Source organism: Populus trichocarpa, chromosome 6, assembly GCF_000002775.5.
Source record: "Populus trichocarpa isolate Nisqually-1 chromosome 6, P.trichocarpa_v4.1, whole genome shotgun sequence".
NCBI classification, from domain to species: Eukaryota; Viridiplantae; Streptophyta; class Magnoliopsida; order Malpighiales; family Salicaceae; genus Populus; species Populus trichocarpa.
The window spans coordinates 492,763-518,688 of NC_037290.2; the positions used below are offsets into that span (position 1 = coordinate 492,763).

The 25,926-nt window shown below is 34.0% G+C and overlaps 1 protein-coding gene across 3 annotated transcripts; it reads right to left on the reverse strand.

Annotated features, from left to right (window-relative positions):
- Positions 1 to 2,517: 2,517 nt before the first annotated feature.
- On the reverse strand, positions 2,518 to 19,689 carry LOC18099735 (anthocyanidin 3-O-glucosyltransferase 6). 3 transcript variants are annotated; one of them, XM_052454220.1, is made up of 2 exons: positions 18,969 to 19,689; positions 2,518 to 3,386 (listed from the first exon to the last, which is right to left on the reverse strand). In XM_052454220.1, the coding sequence occupies exons 1-2, from the start codon at positions 19,676 to 19,678 to the stop codon at positions 2,570 to 2,572; spliced, it is 1,527 nt and encodes a 508-aa protein (XP_052310180.1). In that variant the 5' UTR covers positions 19,679 to 19,689; the 3' UTR covers positions 2,518 to 2,569. The 3 variants fall into 3 exon arrangements, with proteins under 3 accessions (XP_052310180.1, XP_052310181.1, XP_002308769.3); XM_052454221.1 differs by having other exon boundaries at positions 2,518 to 3,268; positions 18,851 to 19,689; XM_002308733.4 differs by having other exon boundaries at positions 2,518 to 2,947; positions 18,527 to 19,685.
- Positions 19,690 to 25,926: the final 6,237 nt, after the last annotated feature.

The following is a 25,926-nucleotide window of genomic DNA, read 5'->3' on the forward strand; positions in this document are numbered from 1 at the left end:
GTAGTTGTTTAATAGATATGCAAGGCTAAACTTGTTTTCTTGGTTGCAAGGACGCAAAAACCTTCAAATTTCAAGAACTGTGAGATTTATTCTTCCATTTATTTTTAGTTTGTATTATGAATGAGTATGTTTGTTTTCCTATGCATATTTCCTATGATTATTTATCTTAATTGCTAGAGCGGACTCTGAGTTATTATTGTGAACAATCTATTGCTAAGTTTGATATCAAAACCGGAGTTGTGGTATATAAACTTGTGAAGCAACTAAGCTTGATAATTGTAGCGGAACTACGTTATTAAACTTAGGCAGAACATTCGATCAAAGCAACACAAGCTAACAACTTGGTTGTTAAGATTAATGAATTTATCTAGATCTTAAGGCTACCATTGGATTAAATTATTAGTGCGGACACTGTGATTATTTGTTGGTTAGGGTTAGTTATACGGCGGATCCGTTAATTAACCAACATTAAGAAAAGATAAAAAATTTAGAATATAAACTGAAGTTTCATTTCAAGGATCGGTTTTGATTTCTGTAGGTGGATATGTGCTTGCGACCAAGGTTTGTTTTCTTGATATATTTCAGTTTCAATTGATTTTGTTTGCTAGTTTAATTTCTTTCATCATCACAAATCAAAACCCCCCAATTGCATAATGTATAGCATAAAAATCTGAACTAAACCTTCCTCGTGGGATCGACCCCTTGCTTGCTCTATACTATCTTGTGTGTTTTAAGCTAGGGTAATTAATTTGTGCGACCGCGACATCGCAACAATGTGAACACATGAAAAATATTAGTGGTTTTGAGAAATGAGTATCACAACCATTGATAACTGAGTTACTCACTTTCAAGGCTTCATTAGAGCAACTTCGACATCATCATCATTGAAGACCACTTAAAGTTGGTAGAGGAGGTGCATACCTTTCATTTGGATCCAACCTTGATCAATTTGGAGGTATGTAGCTTCACTTTCATTCGTTTAAAATTGTCAACTCGATCAGTCTAGAATCTTAAAATACAGTGATGGCTAATTGGGGACAAAATGTTATCGAGTTCGTTGAAGAAAATAAGATGTAGATGTTTGATGGGAGTAACTGATTTTTGGAGAAAATGTGTTTCTTAGTTGAATAGTGGTGGTTACAGCCCCAGAACTGGTTTGGGAACGTCACTTCCATTCGCCTAAAGGTACCTACTCGATCAGCCAAAACTACCGAATAAAAAGCTAAACAGTGGTCGAACTACATGTCATCATAATTAAACCCTAAAATTAGAGTTTTTTTAATTTCATATTTGAAAACCTTCATTTTAGTCCTTATTAGTTCAATTGTTTTTAATTGTACCCATAATTGCCTCTCAAACTTTTAATTTCATGCAACTTCACCCCTGCTAAACTCAATTATCAGCCCCAAAGTTCAATGTCTTTTTCATCTTGGCCTTTAGTTTCTGATTTGTCCATTTTGACCCTCAAGTGACTATCAACCTTTCAATTCTCTTCAATTTGGCCCTTAATTTGATCAATTTTAAACCCTATATTCACGCGTCCTTTTTGTTTTGGTCCTTACTTTTGGATTTCTTTAATCAAATTCCTAATTACTCATCAAACTTCAATATTTATACAATTAAGTTTCTGATTTGACCAAATTGACTCTTTAAAATTGCAATTCGACATTCAGACTTCAATTTCTTCCAATTAAAGCCTAAATTGACTTAAAAAATCAACCCTTCTTCTAATTAATCCCTCAATAAATTCAATTAAACCTTGAAAAATTCTATTTGAGTCCTTAAACATTCAATTCTAATTGACTTCTTAAATTGATATTGCCTAGCTAACAAAGCCTTCATTAGTCACATTCTCAACTTTTGGTATTTTGATCCTCTTTAACTAGTTTTTGGCAATTTCTTGGGTGTTCCAATATATTCTTCTTATTGATATACTGTTTTTTATTTTTTTTTCCAAAAATTTCTAATTTTTTTGTATTTTGTATATTTATGTGGGGTTTCAAAATGGATAACAACAAATCTAATAAAGCCAATGTCTGGGCAATTCAAAAAGCTATGCTTTTAAGTATTGACTAATGCTATGCTTCTACAAATCAATGGGATATGGAGTAAGATTCTTACAATATCATTACTTGGATTAAAGGAGAAAAAAATGTTATGTTGCCTTGACACTTGCAAACTGAGTTTAATGATATTACCGAAGCATGAAATAAGCTTTCTTCTGTGTGTTTGAACATGTTCATGGAAAGAATAATCATGTAACAGATCATTTGGCCAAGCAATGAGTTCTTAAAAATGATGATTTGGGTGTCTGATTATAGTTTTTTTTTCTTGTTCAAGGTCCATTATGCTTGATTATGTTATGGGTTTAGTTTTATAAGTAAATTTTCTTACTCCTTTAAATTTTTTTAGTACTCTGTTCTCTGTTAAGCTATATTTTTAATGGCATTAATAAATCTCTCATATTTTATATATATATAAACTCGCGTATGCTAATAAAGAAACAGGCGACCAAACTAGATCAACAAATGTTGTTTATTAGATAATGTGAAAAGCAAGTACATTTCACTCATGCCATGTTGTCTATCATATCTTGAATCAGACGACCTAACCAAGTGTACGAGGATCCATCTTTCATCAAAGCCTTCCTACTATTTTCGCTTATTTCCTTCAACTTCTCCCTTTTCTTGATATCAAACTCCATTAAACCCCTTATTCTTTTCTCTATTTCCTCAGCCCTAACAATTTCACAATCATCCATTCTATAATTCACTTGAATTTCTATTGCTAAGCCGAATTCAACAATCATTAGGAAAGCATTAAATTGCTGCTCAGCATACAATGGCCATGTAGCAATTGGAACATCAAACCAGATGCTTTCCAGCATAGAATTCCACCCACAATGCGATACAAATCCTCCTATAGATGGGTGAGCCAAGATATCCACCTGTGGGGCCCATCCTATTATTTTTCCGATCTCGGATGTTCGATCCAAGAACCCTTCAGGCAAGACTTCTGCAGAATTCACATAATCACTCGGAGCTTCCATCTTGCCATTTGGTGGAGGTTGACGTAGAGACCATAAGAATCGGTGTCCACTTTGCTCCAATCCACATGCGATCTCTTTCACTTGCTCCACACCGAAACTTCCCATACTCCCAAAACACAGGTAGACTACAGAAGATGAAGGCTGATGGTCAAGCCATTGCATGATATCCCTGTGAGTATCTTTTCTATCTGACACCACATCATGTTCATGGCCATTGAGGTTCAAAATGGGACCAACTGGATAAACAGGAGGATAATTACCATCAGAGAAAGAGTTGATCGCATGAGATTCCAGCTCGTAAAATGTATTTACCATAATTCCCTTGGCTTCTCTGAACCTTCTAAACAAGCGAAGAAAAAGAGGCAGCAAATCTTTGCCAAGTACCAAAGATGGTAAAACCTTTGCTGGAAAGGGACTCGCCAAACACGGCATGACCAATTCAACATCCGAGTTCTTGAACTCAGTAGGGTCAACTTTCTGCTCATCATGGAGAGCCTGAATATAGAACGTAGTACCAAGAAAAGCTGCTGCAGATGTAAAGAAAATATAAGAGGGAACACCAAATTCATTGGCTGATGTATTTTTCAGTTTGAGAATATATCAAATATATAATAGACAGATGGATTATGATGAAAGAATTGTTTGGATAAGGAGATAATAATGCTAGAAACAGAAACAGAGAATGTAGAAGCAGAAGATCACAAGATCAAGAATCCTAAGTTCTGATACCATGATAAGCCAGCAAGATTTTCACGATGAACAGAGAAATGAAGAAAAACAGAGAATAGAGATGAATAGAAGCAAAGAGAAATTTTGCAGTGCAGAGGAAGAAGAAAGGCTTCTGTATTCTTTTTTTATTCACTGTTTACTAACACTATTATATTTCTTTTATATCAACCATGATTAGAAGATTGTTTATGTAATCTAACCAACAGTAACAGATTTTCTTAACTGTTTAACAATATTAACAACCTTCTAACCATGTTATTCTCTATTTTTTTTTACATTTGGCTGAAGTAGGCCTTTGATATCTTGACAGTGAGAGACGTCTGAGTTAGAGCTTTGCATTGCATTTTATTAGTTAAAAAAAAATAATATTTTTTTAAAAATAGATTAAAAAAATATTTTTAATTTTATTAACAATATTTTTAATATCAACCTATACATATAAAAATATAAAAAATTAATTTTAAATATAAAAAATTAAATATAGCAAAATAGTAAACATATCTTAGAGTGAGGTCATGGCTTTGCTGTCATGGACGATAGTCAAACCTTTTTTTTTCTACGGAAAGAGAGTATCTTATAACTGATTTTAACGCTCAAAGATTAAACAAGTATAAAAAATTGAGGCACATGACAAGGTCAAGAAACAATTCCATTAATAATACTAGTTTATTAGACGCGATACGTCATGTATCAGACAAAAATCTTTTGAATATAAAAAAGAAGTTAAGCTAAAAATATCTCCAAATCTTTGATATTAAAAAATCTTTTAATCTAAAAATCACTTGATATTTTTTTCTTTGTTTAGTTAATATTTTAAATTAAATTATATTAAAGATATTTCAACATGATTCTCTAGAAACTAACTGTACAACATTTAAAAATGTGAATTGATTTTAAATTTTTTTTTAAGATGATATTTTTTTTAATATTAAAACAACGACATATTAAATTGCTCTAGACTTCACAATTTAATAGCTTTGTTCTTTAAATTATTATTTATTTTATTATATGATAATAAAAATAAATGTTTATAAATCGACCATCAATCAAATACTAAGATGTTTATTTGAGATTGTGATAACCTTATAGAAAACAAACCAAAACAAAATAGAAAAGCCAATTTAAAATCAATTAATTATTAAATAATAAAATTAATAAAAAAGACATGATCGCACTATTCATATCAATAGGAATACAAAGTTCATATGAAAAAAATGATGTTCTCCTGTCAATTCTTTTAGTGTTGTTAAAAGAAGATAAGTTTTGGAAATAAATTAAATCGATAGAAGAGATTAATATATTTTATAAGCATGAAAAGTGTCAAAGAACCAATTCAATCCAATAGCTCAAATTGTTAGGTGAGGTTCCAAGATATAATTTATATACTTGAAATTTGCACAGGCCCATGCTACCTTGTGTTTAATTTTTATCAAATAAATTTGGATAGTGAGATTCGAACTCATGACTGCTTGATTATTAAGGTTTTGATACCATGTCAAGGAATCATTTTAACCCAATAATTTAAATTGTTAGGTAAGGTTTGAAAATATGATTTATATTATTTTTTTTAAAAAAAGGAATTAAGGCAAGATCACATGTCTTGACTCTTGAGAGGATATAAAATCAATGGGAAGAAGGCTAGTAAAAGGAAAGAAGACCTCCGAGCCCCAACATACACACACCAGATAGTGGCACCAGGTTGAGCCCTCGGCTTCTTGCAATGTACGAAACTTGTTAGAAAGTAATTGTATTTCAACAACACCACAATTTATATGCCTAACAGAGATGATCATCAAGTCATTCTACAAGCTAGGAATAATGGCCCGGGAAATAGCCCTAATTAATTATAAAATATCAACTCGTCCATAATCTATAAGTTCAGCATATGAAAGATTGAAGCCCTAGCATACGGTAAGTATAAGATATTGTAGGGTTTGTGTGAAGCATTGCGTAGTCAATTAACTACAAGCAATGTATATATATATGTTGCAGAGAATTTGCAGTCAGTTACAGCAAGTAGAGTTTAACTCTACTACAATCTTATCAACCTACAACCTTATCCTAATCCTTATCTCTTAGGAATTTAAATTCAAATAGTATATACATGGATACTTGCTTACATGCCCCCTCAAGATGGACGGGGATTGATGAGTCCAATCTTGTCTTTGAGCAGCCAGAACAGTGAGCGAGGTAAGGATTTTGTCAGCGCATCAACTAATTGATCTTGTGAAGACACATGAGACACTCTTAGGGTACCCAATTGTACTCTCTGACGAATGAAGTGAAAATCAATAGCAACATGTTTCATCCTTGAGTGGAACACAAGATTTGAGCTCAGCTGGGTGGCATCAATGTTGTCATAATAGATTACTGGAGCATTATTTACTGGAAAATATAGCTCTGTTAGGAGAGAGCAAATCCAGCTGATTTCTGCTGTTGTGTCAGCTACCGCTCGGTATTCTGCTTCAGTGGAAGAGCGGGCGGTTGTGTGTTGCTTTTTGGACGACCAGGAGATGGGATTTCGACCAAGATAAATTATGTAGGCATTGGTGGAAGATAAGTCATCCTTGTTCCCCCCCCCCCAGTCTGCATCAGAGAAGGCATGGAGTGAAGGTGGTGAATGACGATGTAGTAGCAGACATTCTTGTACAGTGCCCTGCAGATAGCGTAAGACACGTTTCACCATCTGCCAATGAATGTCTGTTGGCTTATGCATGAATTATGAAAGTTTGTTGACAGCGAAACAGATGTCTGGCCGAGTGAGAGATAGATACTGAAGACTTTCAAGTGTGGCATGATAGGTGGTCGGGTCATCCATCGGAACACCCATGTGCAATGTCAAGGTGCAGCCAGGAGGCAGAGGTGTAGAAGTAGGTTTTGCAAGAGCCATATTGTTGCGTTGTAGGAGGTCCATAATATATCTTTTTTTAGAAAGGAGCAAACCACTTGTAGAATGAGTCTGAACCTCAATGCCTAAGAAATGAGTGAGCGAACCCAAGTCTTTTAACGAGAAGCGAGCTGCTAGACTTTTGATGAACTGGTTAACATTGTGAGCATGATTTCCTGTAACTATGATGTCGTCAACATACACCAACATATAAATAAGACATGAGCTGTGCTTGTAGATGAAGAGTGAAGTATCTGCGAGGGAGTTGGAAAAACCAGAGGCAGTCAGAAACCCCTTTAACTCTTCATACCATGCACGAGGCGCCTGCTTTAGCCCATAGATAGCCTTTTGAAGCTTGCAGACAAAGTCAGCTTTGTCTGGATCAGAAAAACCTGGAGGTTGGGCCATGTAAACATCTTCAGTAAGGGTGTCTTGAAGGAAGGCGTTGTTGATGTCTAGTTGGTGAAACTGCCAACCATTGCTGACAGCAATGCTCAGAACAAGGCGAATTGTTGTTGGTTTTACCACAGGGCTAAAAGTCTCGTGGTAGTCAAGGCCAGGACGTTGATTAAATCCTTTCGCCACGAGTTTGGCTTTGTAGCGAGCCACGGTTCTATCATTGTGTCTTTTGAGCCTGAAAATCCATTTACAACCAACCACATTAAAAGCACAAGCAGGAGGGACTAAAGTTCAAGTTCCATTACTGATCAAAGCACTATATTCCTCAACCATGACAGAGCACCACTTGGGGTCACGAGTGGCTTAGGCAAGGGTGGTTGGTTCTGTGATGTCATGGGTGAGTTGGGTGGTGAATGTGAGTTTTTGGATTGGTTTACGAATGTTGTTTTTGGATCGGGTAGACATAGAATGACTGGATAAAGTATTAGTTTGTGAGGAGATAGGCAGTGTTTGGGTGGAAGTTTGGGGTTGAGGAATGACAGTGGACACGGTAGGCAGGGAGGATGTGGTTGATTGGGTTGCAGGTATTGGTGTTGGTGGAATGATAATTGGCGGAGGAAATGTGGCATTGATAGTGCAGATATCAGGCGCAGCCGATGAAGAGTGTGTAGAAGGCGCATGAGGTGTCGTTTGAACTGAGATTTTCGGTGGAATCCATATGTCTATGGCAGTGGATTTCAATGTAGTGTCTGTAGTATGTAAAGAATTATAAGGAAAAATATGCTTAGAAATGTTACATGCCTAGACACCATAATTTTGGAGGAGGTGGGTTCATAGCACAAATATACACTTTGCGACAAAGAATAACCGAGGAAAATGCATGGTTTGGACCGGGGTTCTAACTTATATGCATTGTAAGGACGAATCCAAGGATAACATAAGCAACCAAAAACTCTAAGTTTTTCATAATGTGGTGAGCGTTGAAAAATAACATCATAAGGTGAATGAGTATTTAACGTTGGAGTGGGCATGCGATTAATTAGATAAACTGCGGTGGCAAAGGCATATGACCAAAAAGAAAGTGGTAATGATGCATGAGTTAAAAGCGTGAGACCAGTTTCCACAATATGTCTATGACGACGCTCAGCAAAACCATTATGTTTAGGAGTGTGCGAGGTTGTTGTTAAATGAGAGATGCCATGTGTAGCAAAGAATTCTTTAAACGCAATGTATTCACCCCCATTGTCAGAGTATATAGTCATAATTTTTGTCTTGAAATAATTTTCCACAAGAGCTTTGAAACGGATGAATATTGGTTTGACCTCAGATTTTTTTCGTAGTGGATAAAACCATATGTATTTAGTGAAGTGATCCACAAAAATAACATAATATTTAAATGCATCGAGAGAATATAGAGGAGAGGTCCATACATCAGAAAATATTAATTCAAGAGGATTATGAGACACTAAGCTGGAGATAGAAAACGGTAATTTGTGACTTTTATTACATTGACATGCATTGCAAACAAAATCTTTAGAAATTAAATGTGAATTTAAATGATGCTTTGAAAAAATGGTATTTAAAATAGAAAATGCAGGATGGCCTAATCTAAAATGCCAATTTATTGGAGCGAGTTTGACACTTGGAAAAGCATGAGGAGCGACAACACATGACCATTCGTACACACCTTCATTGGTTTTGCCCTTTGCGCGAATTTCCCCCGTCAATAGATCCTTCATAAGAAAACACCATGGTAAGAACTCAATTGAGACATTATTATCAACACAGAATTGATATATGGAAATTAAATTGCGTTTAATGTCAGGAACACAAAGGATGTTATTTAAATGAAATGAGTGAGTGGAGGAGGAAAGTTGATTGGACCCCAGGTGCGTAATTTTTAAACCTTTACCATCCCCTATCAAAACATCATCAGTGCCTGTATATGGTAGATGGTGAGCAAGGTTTTGAAGATCAGATGTAATATGGTGGGATGCCCCACTGTCCATCATCCACGGAGAAGAAACTGAAGGGGTACAGGTTGCCATGTTGGCTTGTGGTGGCCACGAAGTGGTGGTTGGATTTGGATTGTTGAGAGGAGCAAGTCGGAAGGAAAGGCACTTTTTTGCTGTATGACCTTGAATGCCACAGATTTGGCAATAACCAAGGTATGGCCTTGGTGTCGGTCGACTGCTGTTATGTATGGGTAGAGCATAATGAAACTGATTTGGACCTGTGTGGCGTGAGTGCTAGTTGCCATATGAACGCCAGTTTCCACCATAACTTGAGTGATTAGGCAGACTGCGATTGACATTGGGAAAGGGAGAGCGCTGGTTGCGAATGGCTTGTAAGGCTGTTGGTGGGAAAAAGTTAACAGCTTTGGGAGTTGCATGCAGAGAGGCTTCAAACATCAAGAGCTTTTCATGAAGCTCATCAAAGCTTATGGCATTCTCCCTGGCTTGCACAACCCTTACCAGTTCTCGGTACTCATCACCAAGTTCGTCAAGAATTTTATCTGTCAGGTCTTCATTGTCAATTGGCGCACCTAATACTGCAAGTTCATTAGCTTTGGCTTTGACAGATTGTAGAAAATTTGTTATACTGAGAGTGCCTTTGGTTAGCAATCTGAGTTGCAATTTCACTTGTTTGATTCGTCCTCTGGATGGAGTAGCATATGTGGCAGCAAGAATGCTTCATGCTTCACGAGAAGATTTTGCTCTAGCAATAAATGGGATGATTGTAGGTGTAATGGATCCAATGATAGCATTGAGGATAAGCTGATCTTGATGTATCCAGGTGATATATTCTGGATTCAATTGTTCGGTTGTGATGTTGTTGTTGCTGGTGGTAAGGTGTTCTGATGGACATGGCTTGGTACCATCTATGTACCCGTGTAAATCATAGCCAACAAAAAGTGTTTGAAACTGTAGTTTCCATGACAGGTAATTGGAACTGTTTAGTTTGAGAGGAGCTTGTGCTGTGACATTGATAGTCACCAGATTTGTGGTTAAGGAATCACTCATTGTGATTGAAAGCAATGATAGAAGAAGAAAAAAAAAACTTAATGAGATTGCTCTGATACCATATAAGATATTGTAGGGTTTGTGTGAAGCACTGCGTAGTCAATTAACTACAAGCAGTGTATATATATGTTGTAGAGAATTTGCAGTCAGTTACAGCAAGTAGAGTTTAACTCTACTACAATCTTATCAACCTACAACCTTATCATAATCCTTATCTCTTAGGAATTTAATTTCAAATAGTATATACATGGATACTTGTTTACAGTAAGTTGATTAATGCTCTTCAAAATCAAGCAAAAGATGGGTTCTACTTTCGCTTCTATCATATCTATTCTATTACTTTCTCTCTTCTCTTCACTAATAATTTATCCTTTAGTTTATTAACACGTCATCATATATTTAAAACCTAACATTTACTTTTTTAAAAAAATATTTTTATAATTATTCACTCTTATTTCTTAATTTACCTTATCAAATCAATTGCCACTCGATAAGTGGCCCCCGGTTAAAAAACAATTCATGTTATGCAATTTTTGAATAATCTAATCTGACTATAATAAAATATAGGGCTTTCTTTGTTCTTCCATGACTTCAATCAAATTTAATTGAAGAAATCTCAGTTTAATCCCAAACATATTTACTCATTTTCAATTATATTCCAAGCCTATAAATTTATTAATTAGGTCTAAAGCATCTGTTACATTTTCAATTACTTTCTTTATCAATTTCATTTAATACTTAAAGCCTAATATGTATATTTTATATATGCCAGTTGATTAGTACTTAAAAGTGTATTTTTATCAAGGTTTTATATCATCATCTTGCACTTAAAGTATTAATAACTCCTTAACTAGAGCATGTTTTATAATAACATGTCTAATAATATAAGACACCTTTAATTTATGGTAAATGTTCATCTTAAATGCAGGCCTATCACATAAATTAAAGGATTGATTGATGAGTTTAAGTACGAAAATTGAAAGGACAAAGAGAGGGCCAAACTTAGAAAAGAGATGTTGGTTCAGTCCAAACTAGAACACTGTTCGGTCATTGGGTCATATCTGTTTCTGTAGATCTTGGATTTAGGTTTGCCTTATATGGATGGAAAGCTAAGACATAAGCCTAAAATTTTCATGGGAGTCCAAGATTTAAAAAGGCCGTTTTCAAGTCCAAATTGTAGCAACAACGGAGAAGTTCAAATCTGTCCTGCAGCCCAGATACTGTTCAGTGTTGAGCCCATATCTCAAGTTCTAGAAGTCCAAATGACCTCAACTTTTTTGCCCTAGAAAGCTGAGACAATTTCCTATAACTTTCATGATTTAAGTCTGTTCAAATTATGACGTTATCAATGACGTTTTTGGCAGACAAGAAGATAAAGATTGTTACCAAGTCAAGATGTGGCCACCAACTTAACAATTAGTCAACAAATCAATAGTTCTGAATTTTGGCCTATAAAAGGAGGCATTTGCCATGTATTTAGGCATCTTGGTTTTCAGATCAAGATCATGCTCTTGCTCTCTCTTTATATTTTGTGATGCATAAGTTTTGCTTATATTAATCTCTTACTTATGCTTTTCATTTCCTTTCCTTGTTTATTTATGTTTCTCTCTTTCATTATGTTGAGCTAAGTTTATCATGTCAAGGTGAAAAGGTTACACTAATGGTGTAAGAATAAGTATAATATAAACTCAACATGGACCTTAATGTTTGATACTAACATGTTTTATATTTGTTATCTTGTTCACTTTTAATACTTTGCTTGTTAAATGGTTAATCTAGATTTATGTTGTATAACCCTTGGTACAACAAATACTTGGCACTTTCATAGCCCAACCGTATGGTATAACCGACACCTGTGCTATGAAAGGAACTTGATTTGTTGTTAACATAAGTTATAATCATGAATGCCTGACAACATTTACAAGTATTAGCATTATTCGAATAAGATAACTAATGTAATCATGTTAACAATTTATAATCCGATTGGAACCTCCTTTGTGTGTGTTTTCTAGTTGAGTAATAAAATGAGTTTATACTATACTTATTTGAAATACCATTAATGGATCCTCTAACCTTGACAATTGTTTTATCCTTGTTTAATCCTTACATCAATCTCACATCTCCAAGCTCTCTTCAACTTATTGTTGTTGTTGTTGTTGTTGTTATTTGTAATTTATATAATTAACCTCCCTGTGGTTCGACCCCGGTCTTGCCGGGTTATTTATTACTTCGACACTCCTACACTTGGAAGAAGACATCAATCTTTTGGTCGTGTCATTAACAATTTATAATCCGATTGGAACCTCCTTTGTGTGTGGTTTCCAGTTGAGTAATAAAAAGAGTTTATACTATACTTGTTTGAAATACCATTAGTGGATCCTCTAATCTTAACAATTGTTTTATCTTTGTTTAAATCCTTACATCATTATCACATCTCAAAGCTCTCTTCAAATCTTTTCTTTTCTTTATAATTATATATAGTTCATCTCCTTGTGGTTCGACCTCGGTCTTACCGGGTTATTTATTACTTCGACACTCCTACACTTGGGAGAAGACATCAAATCTTTTGATCGTGTCACCAGTGAGATTAATTTGTTTTTTGAATTTATTTCTTTAATTTTCATAATTAATTTTAATATTTATGATTGTTAGGATAAGACTGAATAACAATTATTCAATTTAACTTAAAATATTTCATTAGCAAAAATTATCTATAGTCAATGTGTTTCATTTTTCAAAAATTAGAAAAAAAAACCTTGTATTTGCTAGTCTTTTGAGCAAGAAAGGGTTCGAGATTGTTTTAGAATCTGATAAGGTTATTGTAACTAAGAGTGGTATGTTTATAAAAAACGGTTATTCTTGTGATGACATGTTTAAATTCAGTATTAATAAAATCAATGTTATTTCTACTTATATGGTTGAATCTACTTCTTTTCTTTGACATGCTAGATTAGAACATCTAAATTATAGATATTTGAAATATATGTGTAAGTATTGTCGCACGTCGGAAAAACCCCGCGCGCGGCGTCCACTTCCTGGCGATGGCGGTTTCTCTCTCTGTTATTGGAATTGGTTTTGTTGGGAGTCGCCACCTAGTATTTAATTGAGGGTTACTAGGAAACCCAGGTTGACTGGTCTTGTCAGAGATTTGCGGGTAAGGGACTGATTGTGGTTAGGGAAGGTGTTAGCACCCCTAACGCACCCTACCTAAGGTAAGCTGCTTCGTGAATGTGATGTGTTAAAGAAGTTTTAAAAATTTTGTCTTTTCATCGGAATTTAGAAATACAACTTTCGTACAAGTTTGTACTTCTACACCGTGATCCGATCAAAATATTAAATCCTTCTTTATTCTTTTGTCGTCTCATTATAAAAGGATCCCTGAAATAAACACAAACATGCATTTTTTGTTTTCTTTTTGTTTTCTTTTTTTTTTTTGCCCTTTTTTTATTTTTTATAACATAATAAAAAAAACAAGCACAAACACACATTTTTTATTATATTTTTTCTTCTTTTGTTTTCTTTTTTCTTTTTCTTTTTTTTTATTTTTCTTCTTTTTTCTTTTTCTCCCTTTTTACATCCACAATACACATTATACTAAATTACATTAAATAATCCGAAATTTACAAATCAGTCCCCCAAAACTCCAGAAATTGCACAGGAACCCTTTTGCACAGGAATTGGAGGCAGGAACAGCTGGCGGCGCGTGGGCTCACGCGCCGCCGTTGATGGAGACCAAAAATCAGTGGATCGGGAACGTCTTCTTCTTCCCTGTCTTCCTCCGCCGGCGGTGAGAGTCACCGTCACCTGCAAAACACACAAAAAACGCAAGCAACGGTCTGTTTTGCTTCACTGCAGATCCGGTTTCTTCTTCTTCAGGTGGTCGGTCGCTGGACCATGGAGCTGCTGGTCTGTGGGGAAAGGTTGAGGGAGATGGCGAGGTGGCTTGCTGCCGTGTGACCTTGTAGAGCCGGCGTTGATGGAGTCGGTCTGTCCGTTGACCCGGAGGGAAGTGGGGGGTCGGTTGAGAGAGACCCGGCTGTGGGTTGTTGCTGCCACCGCTGGGGGGAGGAGCTGGAGACAGCGCCGCTGTGATGAGGAGACACTGCTGCTGTTGTGGTGCTTGCTGGAGCTGGAGCTGGAGCGGAGTGGAAGGAGCTGCTACAGGTGTGGGTTTCTCCAGGTGTGGCCGCGGTGGTTGGCCTTGTTGCTGAGTGCTGCTGCCGCTGCTCTTGGTGGAGGAGATGGAGAGGCAGCCAGCAAAAATGGGTTGAGCGGCCGGTTTCTGAGAAAGAAAATCAAAGCCGGCTGGGGGCGGCGGCTCTAGAGAAAAAGATAGGTTTAGGGTTAGGTTTTTTGTATTTTTCTCTGATGTTGTCAAAATTGCCCCCCCTACTTAGCTGAAAATGAAGGCTATTTATAGGCAAAATAGTTTTTTTCGGGCTTCCAAATTGGTCCCTCAAGTTTTGTGTTTGGCCCCTAATTTCAATCAATTCACTTGGTAAAAATTAAATTGGGTCTCTTAAAATTCTGATTTTTCAATTAAGTCCAAATTAAGCTCCCAAACTTAATTTTTCACCAATTAAGCCCTCAAATTAATTTGACCCGCTTAAAGTATAATTAAGCCCTTGCACTTAATTAAATCCTTCAATTGGACCCAAATTAATTCTTGAACATAATTAAAATTCAATTTGGCCCATGATTAAATCAAATTGGCCCATTAAAAATTTAATTATGTCATTGGACTTAATTCTTATGCAAATTCGTCCAATAATCATTTAATTTGACCTTTGAATTTGTATTTTTCTATTTTTGGGCATAACAGCGTACACTTGGGCCTTGAAATTCTTCTGAAAATTACAGCTTGATTTTCGCCTATTTTGCAGCCTTTCTTGGTCGGCTTTCTCCTCATTGCCAGCCTTTATTTTATTTTTTATTTTTTATTTATTTTTTTTTATTTTTTTGGGAAAGAAATGAATTTTGGGGAATCACCCAAAATTGGGTGATGACAAGTATGATTATATTTCATATCAGCATGATAATAATGACAAATATAAAGTATGTATTCAAGCAAAGATGACAAAAAAACCTTTTTCTAAAGTTGAAAGAAATTCTCAATTACTTGGGTAGTTTATTTTGATATATTTGAAATAAATGGTATGTTAACAAGGGGTGGGAAAAAATATTTCATAACTTTCATTGATGATTATTCTTGTTTATATATGTCACTTGTTAAGGACTAAAGATGAAGCTTTTGAAAAATTCAAAGAATTCAAGAAAATGGTAGAAAATAAAAAGAAAAGGAAAATTAAAATTCTTAAAAAGTGATAGGAGGAATGCTTTTCTAGGGAGTTTTCAACATTTTATGAGGAAAACAGAATAATTTATCAAATGACAACACCCTATACACCACAACATAATGGACTTGTTGTCAGAAAAAATAGGACCTTAATGGATATAATCAATGCCATGTTTTTTAATGCTAAATTACCACACAATTTATGGGGTAAAGCTTTACTTACTATATGTCACAATCATAATAGAGTATCATCTAAAAATTAAATGTTTCTCCTTATAAAGTTTGGGGTTGTGTAGTTTTTTATAAAGTTTGTTGCTACCTAATTTTTTATCTAGTTTTTTGATAAATTTTTGAGAAAAAAAAAAACAAAAATAGCAAAAAACAATGAAAACCCCAAAAACATGCATTCTTGATATATTTGCATCGTTTTCAGCATTTTCAACGCCGTCTCAAAAGAATTTAAATTTTAAAAGTCTTTTGAATGCGTTCGACTTTTAACGCGTCATTTTCAAAGTTATTGATTTTCCTCATTTGAGTCGACGTTGATAATGCTTGGTTTTTTAAAAAATCAAAATACAAAAAAAAAATCAAAATTTGCAAAAAAAAAAGAAGAAGAAGAAGAAAAAGTTGAGGGACCAATTTGGAAACCTAGCAACATTTTACTATAAATATATGTCTACACAAAACAAAGGGGGGAGGAAAAATTTCTAAAATAAAAAGAAAGAGGAAGAAACCCTAAACCTAGCAACATCCCATTGTCTCCCGGCTTTTTCCTCACGGTGGCGCATGAACCAACGCGCCGCCAGTGGCGGCCACGCGTGGAGAAGACGCGCCGCCACTGTTCACGTGTCCAGAAACCTTCCAGCACTGTTCCCGAGGCTTTTTTTTGTAATTTTCAAACGTTGATGTGTATATTTAGATTACTGTTGTTTGATTTATTTTGAACTTTTGATATTTTGTAACATGTAATTCTAAGTGTGTGTGAGTAAAAATAGTGAAAAGTGGTGTGTAGGTGTTTGTACTCTTTTTTTATATGTGTTTTTAATTATAAAACCAAAAGGACAAAAATTGATTAAAAAAGATAAAAGAAGAATTTAATGTTTGGATTTGCTCATGGATAAGGATTATGAGTTTATATGTAAGATGTATTCCTGATATCCGATGAAAAGACAAAACCTTTACAATTTCTTTAACATATCAAAATCACGAAGCAGCTTACCTCAGGTAGAGTGTGCTAGGGGTGCTAATACCTTCCATAGCCACAACTAGTCTCTTACCCGTGATTCTCTGACAAAAACTAGTATATCCGGGTTTCCTAGTAACCTTCAATCAAATACTAAGTGGTGACTTTCAAATCGAACAAACAACGATGAAAAACATCATTGAACGCCGCACGGGCACGTATAATAAAGTTTATGATCCTTAAAGAACAAAATTAGAACCCAAAGGTCATAAGAGTGTTTTTGTTTGTTATGTGAATAATGTCTGGCTTAAAATTGAAGTGAGATGCATCAGGAGAGAAAATTATACATGATGGTGCACTTGTTATTGTAGGATTCATGTGGTCTCTAAGTGTTCTAACTCGATTATTCTCATTATGGAGCGACTGATTATCCTCTTCGGCCATATTTTCTAAAAATGATGAGGATTTCCTAGAAAGTCTATCATTTAATATGTGTGACCAAACTCTCATGCAAGTGCAAAAAGAAAAGAAAAGGAAGAAACAAAAATTAGAAAGACAATAAAAGTGAAAAGAAAAATATAATATATAATTTAAAGTAACTTACCTCCCCGGCAACGGCGCCAAAAACTTGACACGATCAAAAAATTGATGTTTTATCCCAAGTGCAAGAGTGTCGAAGTAATAAATAACCCGGCAAAACCGGGGTCGAACAACAAGGAGATGAACTATATAAAATTATAAACAACAAATGATAAGGAGTTGAAGAGAACTTTTGAGATGTGATATTGATGTAAGAATTAAACAAGGATGAAATAATTGTCAAGGTTAGAGGATCCACTAATAGTATTTGAAATAAGTATAGTATAAACTTTTTTTATTACTCAACTGGAAACCACACACAAAGAAGATTACAATCGGATTATAAATTATTAACATGATTATATTAATTATTATTTTTTAGTAATGCAAATAATTGTAAATGTGGTCAGGTATTCATGGTGAGAACTTATGTTAACAACAAATCAAGTTCCTTTCATAGCACAAGTGTCGGTTATACCATACAATAGGCTATGAAAGTGTCAAGTATTTGTTGTACCAAGGGTTGTACAACACAAATCTAGATTAACCATTTAACAAGCAAGGTATTATGAGTAAGTAAGATAACAAATTAATACAAAGCATGTTAGAAACATTAAAGTCCCTGTTGAGTTTATATTATACTTATTTTTACACCATTAGTGTACCTTTTTCACCTTGACAAAATTAACTTAGCTAAACATAATGAAGAAGAAAAACATAAATAAACAATATAAGAACATAAACATGATATCAGTTAACTAAGTAAAGGAAAGGAAATGAAAAACATAAATAAGAGATTAATATAACATGAAATAAAACTTGAATATTACAAAATACAAAAAAAAAAAAAAGAGTGATCTTAATCTGAAAACCAAGATATCTAAATGTATAGTAAATGCCTTCTTTTATAAACTAAATTCAAAACTATTGATTTGATGACTAATTATTGAGTGGGTGACCATCTCTTAATTTGATGAGAACCATTATCTTTTTATGGCATGTTGTCTATCATATCTTGAACCACACGATCTAACCAAGTGTATGAGGATCCATCTTTCATCAAAGCTTTCCTACTCTTTTCGCTTATTTCCTTCAACTTCTCCTTTTTCTTAATATCAATCTCCATTAAACACCTTATTCCTTTCTCTATTTCCTCGGCACTAACAATTTCACAAGCATCCATATTAAATTCTTTTCTATAATTCATTTGAATTTCTATTGCTAAGCCGAATTCAACAATCATTAGGAAAGCATTAAATTGCTGCTCAGCATGCATTGGCCATGTAGCAATTGGAACATCAAACCATATGCTTTCCAGTGTAGAATTCCACCCACAATGCGATACAAATCCTCCTATAGATGGGTGAGCCAAGATATCTACCTGTGGGGCCCATCCTATTATTTTTCCGATCTCGGATGTTCGATCTAAGAACCCTTCAGGCAAGACTTCTGCAGGATTCACATAATCACTCGGAGCTTCCATCTTGCCATTTGGTGGAGGTTGACGTAGAGACCATAAGAATCGGTGTCCACTTTGCTCCAATCCACATGCGATCTCTTTCACTTGCTCCACACCGAAACTTCCCATACTCCCAAAACACAGGTAGACTACAGAAGATGAAGGCTGATGGTCAAGCCATTGCATGATATCCCTGTGAATATCTTTTCTAATATCTGACACCACATCATGCTCATGGCCATTGAGGTTCAAAAGGGGACCAACTGGATAAACAGGAGGATAATTACCATCAGAGAATGAGTTGATCGCATGAGATTCCAACTCGTAAAATGTATTTACCATAATTCCCTTGGCTTCTCTCAACCTTCTAAACAGGCGAAGAAAAAGAGGCAGGAAATCTTTGCCAAGTACCGAAGATGGTAAAACCTTTGCTGGAAAGGGACTCGCCAAACACGGCATGGCCAATTCAACATCCGAGTTCTTGAACTCGGTAGGGTCAACTTTCTGCTCATCATGGAGAGCCTGAATATAGAACGTAGTACCAAGAAAAGCTGCTGCAGATGTAAAGAAAATATAAGAGGGAACACCAAATTCATTGGCCACATCTATGATTGATGTAGAAAACATATCAAGAACAAACCCAGCAATTCGAGGCGAGTCAGGGCTTGACTCGGACTCAATCACAAGCTTAGAGACTTCTTCTTTGACATGAGGTTTTTGGGCTTCAATCAAAGAAATGAAAAACCTGCTGGGTAGGTTTGGATCAAGCTCAACTTCAGGCAAGTGAATGAACCGGATACGACCGCAGGCTGCAATCACTGAATCATTGTAGCTACGAGCAATCTTGGTGCTTAAACTTGATTTCATGACGAGGAAGGTGATTGAAAGCCTCTCATCACGTTCTAAAAGGAGCTTGGCTACCTCTACTGCGGATACAAAGTGACCTATAATTGGTGCTGGAATGAAGACTAGCTCAGCGTTCTTCATTTTGCAGTAGGCTTCAATGAGTTTGCAAACAATACTACTTTTGTTTGTGGCTGTGAGAGACGTCTGGGTTTGAGCTTTGCATTGCATTTTATTTGTTAGTCATGCTAAGGTGCGATCCCGTTAATTACCAAACGTAGCCTTAAAGTGAGGTCATGGCTTTGCTGTCATGCCCCCCACTTACTATATACTGCCAACAACATTTGGACAATTGTCAAATTTGTTTTTCTCCGGACGGCAAGAGAGTATCTTGCTGAGTGGTTATTCTCGGATACAATTGTTTGGAAGAGTCTAGGGGTTGTTTAAAGTATTGTTTTTGTTTAAAAATATATTAAATTAATATTTTTTTATTTTTTTATATTAACACATTAAAATAATTCAAAATATAAAAAAAATTAATTTTAAACAAAAAAAATTAAAATTTTCAAGAAACATTATTTGAAATACAATTCCAATTATTTTACTTTTAAGAGTTGTAGCGACTAAGGTCTCGTTTTGGAATACCGTAACTTTTATTTTAGATATTTTTAAAAGTGTATTTACTTTTAGATATTTTTAAGAGTTTAATTTCAATAGTGGCAGCCCATCTAATCCACCAAGAAAGATGAGAAGCCTTGCTGACTTGTATGAAGTAATTAATTATATTGATGATGATGTAACACTAAATTATTACCTTGCTACATGTGATCCTGTAGTATTTGAAGAAGCAATAAAGGATGAAAAATAAAGAATTGTTATGGATGAGGAGATTGTATCAATTGCGAAAAATGACACATGAAAATTGGTTCCTAAACCAAAAGGAAAGAAGTCATTAGGTGTCAAGTGGATCTACAAAGAAAAAGAAAATGTCAAAGGAGAAGTGGAGAGGTAGGCAAAAGACTATAGTCAAAAGTATGAGATTAACTATAATGAAGTGTTTGCTCTAGCTGCTAGATCGAAAACCATTCAATTAATCATTGTCATAACTACCAAACATAGATGAAAAATCTATCAAAAGGATGTCAAATCAGCTTTTCTAAATGTCTTTCTTGAAGTAGAGGTCTATATTGAGCAATAAATGAGTTATGAAGTAAAGGGACATGAAGATAAAGTTTTAAAGTTAAATAAAATCTTGTATGGATTAAAGCATGCCTCAAGAGCTTGGTATAGTCACATTGATGGTTGTTTCTTAAAGAATGGATTTGTAAAATACCCCCATAAATATTCTATCTATGTAAAAATAAAAGAGAGTGCGATACTTTTATTGTATACTTGTATGTAGATGACTTGATATTTACAAGAAATAATCCAAAAATGTTAAGAGACTTCAAACAAGCAATGATCCAGAAGTTTGAGATAACAAATATTGGTATGATGACATATTACTTAGGGATTGAAATAAAGCAAGGAGAAGATAAAATCTTTATGAATCAAAATAAGTTTGTTAAAAAGATTCTTAATAAGTATAAAATAAAGGATTGTGTAAAAGTGAATATAGTTGAGTGTGGAGTAAATATGTTAAAGAATGATGGAGAGAAGATAAACTCTATAATATTTAAAAGCCTAGTTTGAGAGTTTGAGATACTTGGCATGCACCTGTCCAAATATTCTTTTTGGAGTAAGACTTGTAAACAAGTTTATGGAGACACCAACCATGACACATTTTAAAACTTTAAAGCGAATTCTTTGGTATATCAAATGTATTATTGATTTTGGCTTTTTTATGGATATTCTAATAGCTTTGAACTTGTGAGTTATAGTGATAGTGATTATGCTAGAGATATGTATGATAAAAAAAAAAAAACATTACAGGTTTTGTTTTCTACATGGGAGACACAACATTCATAGAGAGTTCAAAGAAGCAACCTATAGTCACATTATCAACTTGTGAAGTTGAATATGTAGCTACTACAACATGTGTTTGTCATTCTATATGGTTAAGAAGATTATTGAAGAAGTTGTGAATGTCATAAGAAAAGCCTACAAAAAATTATATGGACAACTCATCAGTCATTGCCTTAACAAAAAATCTAGTGTTTCTTGAAAGAATTAATCACATTGACATAAAATTTTATTACTTACAAGATTGCATTACAAACAAGAAAGTTAAAGTCAAGTATATAAAGACTCAAAATCAAGTCTCAGACAATATCACTAAGCCAACCAAACATGATGTTTTTGCCAAGATGAAAGACATGTTGGGAGTTATAAAAAAAAATAAAGTTTAAAAGGGCGTGTTAAAAGTAAATCAGATTTTGATTATTCTGAAAAATAAAGGAATTGGTATATCAGTTGAAAACCGGTCAACCAATTGAATTAAATGAATCAATCAACCGATTATGTTGGCAAAATATATTTACTGTTCAGATTAGAATTTCCTTTGAGTATTTTAATGCATTGATTGTTTAGGACTTCAGGCCTAAAATAGGCTTTTAATAAGAAGTATAATTCAGTGTGTGTAGAGAGGAAGACATAAGACAAAAACACTTAATAAGATTATTTTCCTCTCAAAAAGTTTTCTTATTCTTTAGTTTTGCTTATTGTTTTGTTGTCTATAAACACCTACCACATCTATTTTCTTTCAACAGTAAGTAACCCAATTATCATCAGATGATTGGGGCTCATTAATGGGTAAATCAATGAGTCGTATACATTTGGGCAAAGTTGATACAACAAGTGAATCAAGGTAGTTGATGGTCATAGAGTCAAGAATTGGCTTGATTACAAGGATAGATGTTGAAATTCGATTATCACGTTCAACAAGAAGCTTAGTAGTCTTCACTGCCGATACAATATGACCTATACTAAGTAAAGGGATAAACATTATCTTTGCTTTCTTTATTTGCTATAAACTTTTGTTCACAAATATGTTGTAATAATATGTTTATATAAATGGATATTTATATAGTATAGTATAGTATAGTATATGTAATAAATTAAAGTCTACATTTATGAGGAATAATGAGATAGGAAGTGTGGTTAGGAGTTCATATGAAGTTAGCGTATCTTGTACACGATGTCTATATACTATGTTTTCGAGCTAATCTGATAAGAATAAAATATTCTTATAATTCTCTATTGAGACGACATCCTACGGGAAAAAAAAATTATTGTCTTCCATCAAATCTACTTACAATTTGGGTCTAACCTAAAAAATGTTGCAACATGAAGCTAATTAAAAAAGCCAAAATGAAAGTGTGGCATCATAACCGGTAATGACTAAGATTTTAGCTCTATACAAATTGGAATGGAATTCAAAAACCCAATCCAACATTGATCGATAACCAGCTAGGCTCATTAAGCAAGTCACACCTTAATAGACTATTAGGTTAACCTCACTCCAATTCAAGAAAGAAAAGTACATTTTTTTATTAAAAAATTCCATAGAGATTACTCCAACCTCTAACGAAATAATATATGATAACTGGTACATTTATTATCTTTGTGTGTTTACTATAACTCTTTTTTTTTTATGTCTCCAAACCTTTCTGTTTTTCTTTGAAGATATCTTTATGCACCTTGTACTTATTGAGTGGAATTAATGTTCCTGAATTCATTAAGTTTTTTCATGACTTATTTATATATTTTTAAGTTAGTTTGGATGTATATAGTAATTTTTTTAATCAATTTTCATGTATTAGGACTAAATCCCTAGAATCAACATCATTCACATAAAAACATCTACCTTAATTAAAGTTGATACAAACCACTTTCTACGTCAATTTGTTTTCGTGAAGTTCACAACTTCTTTTGCAACTTGAATTCTGGGTACATGATCAGCAACGCAGAATTAGTGTTATCAGGACACCCCACCTATGTTAAACCTCAAATATACTTCTCGTGAACCAAATTATATAAATTTTTTCAGCATTTTATAATCTTTTAAAATATTTCACAAACCAATAAAATCAAATAATACTTATTACAATATAAAAATCCAAACTTTAAATAAAACAGTGTAATAGTGGAGTGTCTAAGACATCGAATAAAAAAGGATGAGAAGAAAGCCTCACGGAAGCAAGAAAGGCATACCCACAAAGGAAGCAATAAAAACTCTCAACAAAAATAACCTACTAACAAAAGCTAAGAACCTGAAAATAATATTAATAAAAAGGGGTGAACTCAACCAACTCGGTGAATGAATAATATTTAATATACATCATAGATATAATAGAAGAATAAAAATAATAAATATATATATATATACACACACACACACACACACACAAAGTATATTAGCATGTGGTTATGATAACATATGAGGTTTGCGGCCCCGGTCACTATGGGCAGATCAGTCCCCAAAAGTTGGTGCCTCTCTCATCAGCTAGGTATATAGACTATTATGTGCACATAAACTAACTACCTTTCGTTAGTATACAGTTTCTGACAAGTATCTTGACATCAAACCATAATAGATAATTACATAATTATCAAAGAAAATGAATAGCATATCAAATAGAATTTCATTCAATAGAATATGAATGCAAATTCAAGAATGGATGAGTAATTGAGAAATAAAGCAATATATATAGATATTCAAGAAATAACTAGTTGTACTTATCATATAATCAATATATTCATATTTATATTACATACATATTAAAGATTATTCCACTTACTTGGAAAACAAAAGCAAAAGATAAACATACATAGAATTGGAGATTATAGAAGATCGTTAGGAGAAACATCAACAGAACCTATAATGAATATAAAAAATAAAAATAAAAAATCGAAGCAAATAACATAAAAGATTTCAACTCTAATATTAGAAACCAAAACATAATTATAAAATCAAAATAGATTCACCCGATCGATCATGAACGTCTCCCAAACTGATCAAATTGAAAAGAACTGATCAACCCCTACTACTTGGTTAACCGGTCAGCTGAGACTATCAGGTGAACTAGTCGACCGAAATTGACCAACCAGTCAACCGGAACCATCCAGTTAATCACTCGACCAGTTCAGTCCAACCGACTAACTAGTTTATCAGGATTACAGAATCCTGATATGCCAATCTCCCAAACTGTAGATCTTAAAAATAATTAGCATATTCCTCAAAAACCTAAAATATCTGACCTAATATCAAACGATTTAAGCCAAACTAACACCTAAAACATTAATTAAACATCTTAAATCATTCAAACCCTAAAATCAAAGTTAACCAACATATTCAAGCACAAAAGGAACATCAATATCTAATCTTAGAAACCCATAACTCTAACTTTCACTTCTTCTATGTTCTTCGTCCTTCTTTCTCCTTTTTTTTTTTCCTTTTTCCCCTCTTCCTCTTTTACTATTCTCTCTTTAAGAATTATGCTCTTCTCTTCTTCTTTTTTAACTTTCTATTTATATTTATCAAACATATGAAAATACCCAAAATAGCCCTCATGTATTTATACCCTTAACTACCCATCAAAGGGTATAAATACATTTTTCAGTGTCTTTGGCAGCGTTTCATGAATTGGTTGGGTATTGGTTGGTACATGTCGGAGTCTGTTGATCAAGTTATTTTGCAATAGAGCGATCTAGTAAAAGGTAGATTCCAGCGACAAGCAATTGTTATGTTGTCTTATGGGATTTTATGGAACATTTGGAATGCAAGAAACAAACTGATTTTTAAGGATATTATGCAAGTTTAGAATACAATGCTTGAGCTTATTCTTCATCGTTTGTCTCTTCGGTTGAAGGTTATGGATGCAAATTTCTCATATACTAGGAATGATCTATTTAGAAGTTCGGATGGCGTTTTGAAGTGGACAAATAAGTGATGACCCAATATTTTTACATTTCAATTTTTTTTGTGTATATTTTTTGCATTCTTCTTTTATCTATGTAAATCAATGCTTTTACTAGTATTTTTCATAATTTTATTGTAACCGGGATACCATTGTCTCAATGATAGACAGATCTTTGAAATAAAACACCTTAACTATTAAAAAAAAATATATACTTTTTCCAAACCAAAAGTTTCAGCATATTACAACTTCACTCTGTTTCATCCATGCTTGGTTATATTTCTCTTGAAAAACTTTAAGCCACGACAAGGTGAATAACTTAACTTCGATTCATGCACCTATTTTGCTCTGTTTTTGCTTCAAGAAGGCTGAAAATTATAAGTAAAATATAGATGAGAAAGATATTAGTCAAACAAAATAGATGTGTTATGTTAGATTCCGTCAAAGAATATCTTCAAGTTTTTATCCAATTTCCTTCATTTTCTCTTATTAATTGAATAATGTTGTATGATTAGAAAGGATGACTTAAAAAACTATTTAATATAAGTAAATATTCAATTACATTTTTTTGTTAAGGATCAACCCAGTGCACTAAGCCTAAGTGGAGTGTGCTTGGGAAAG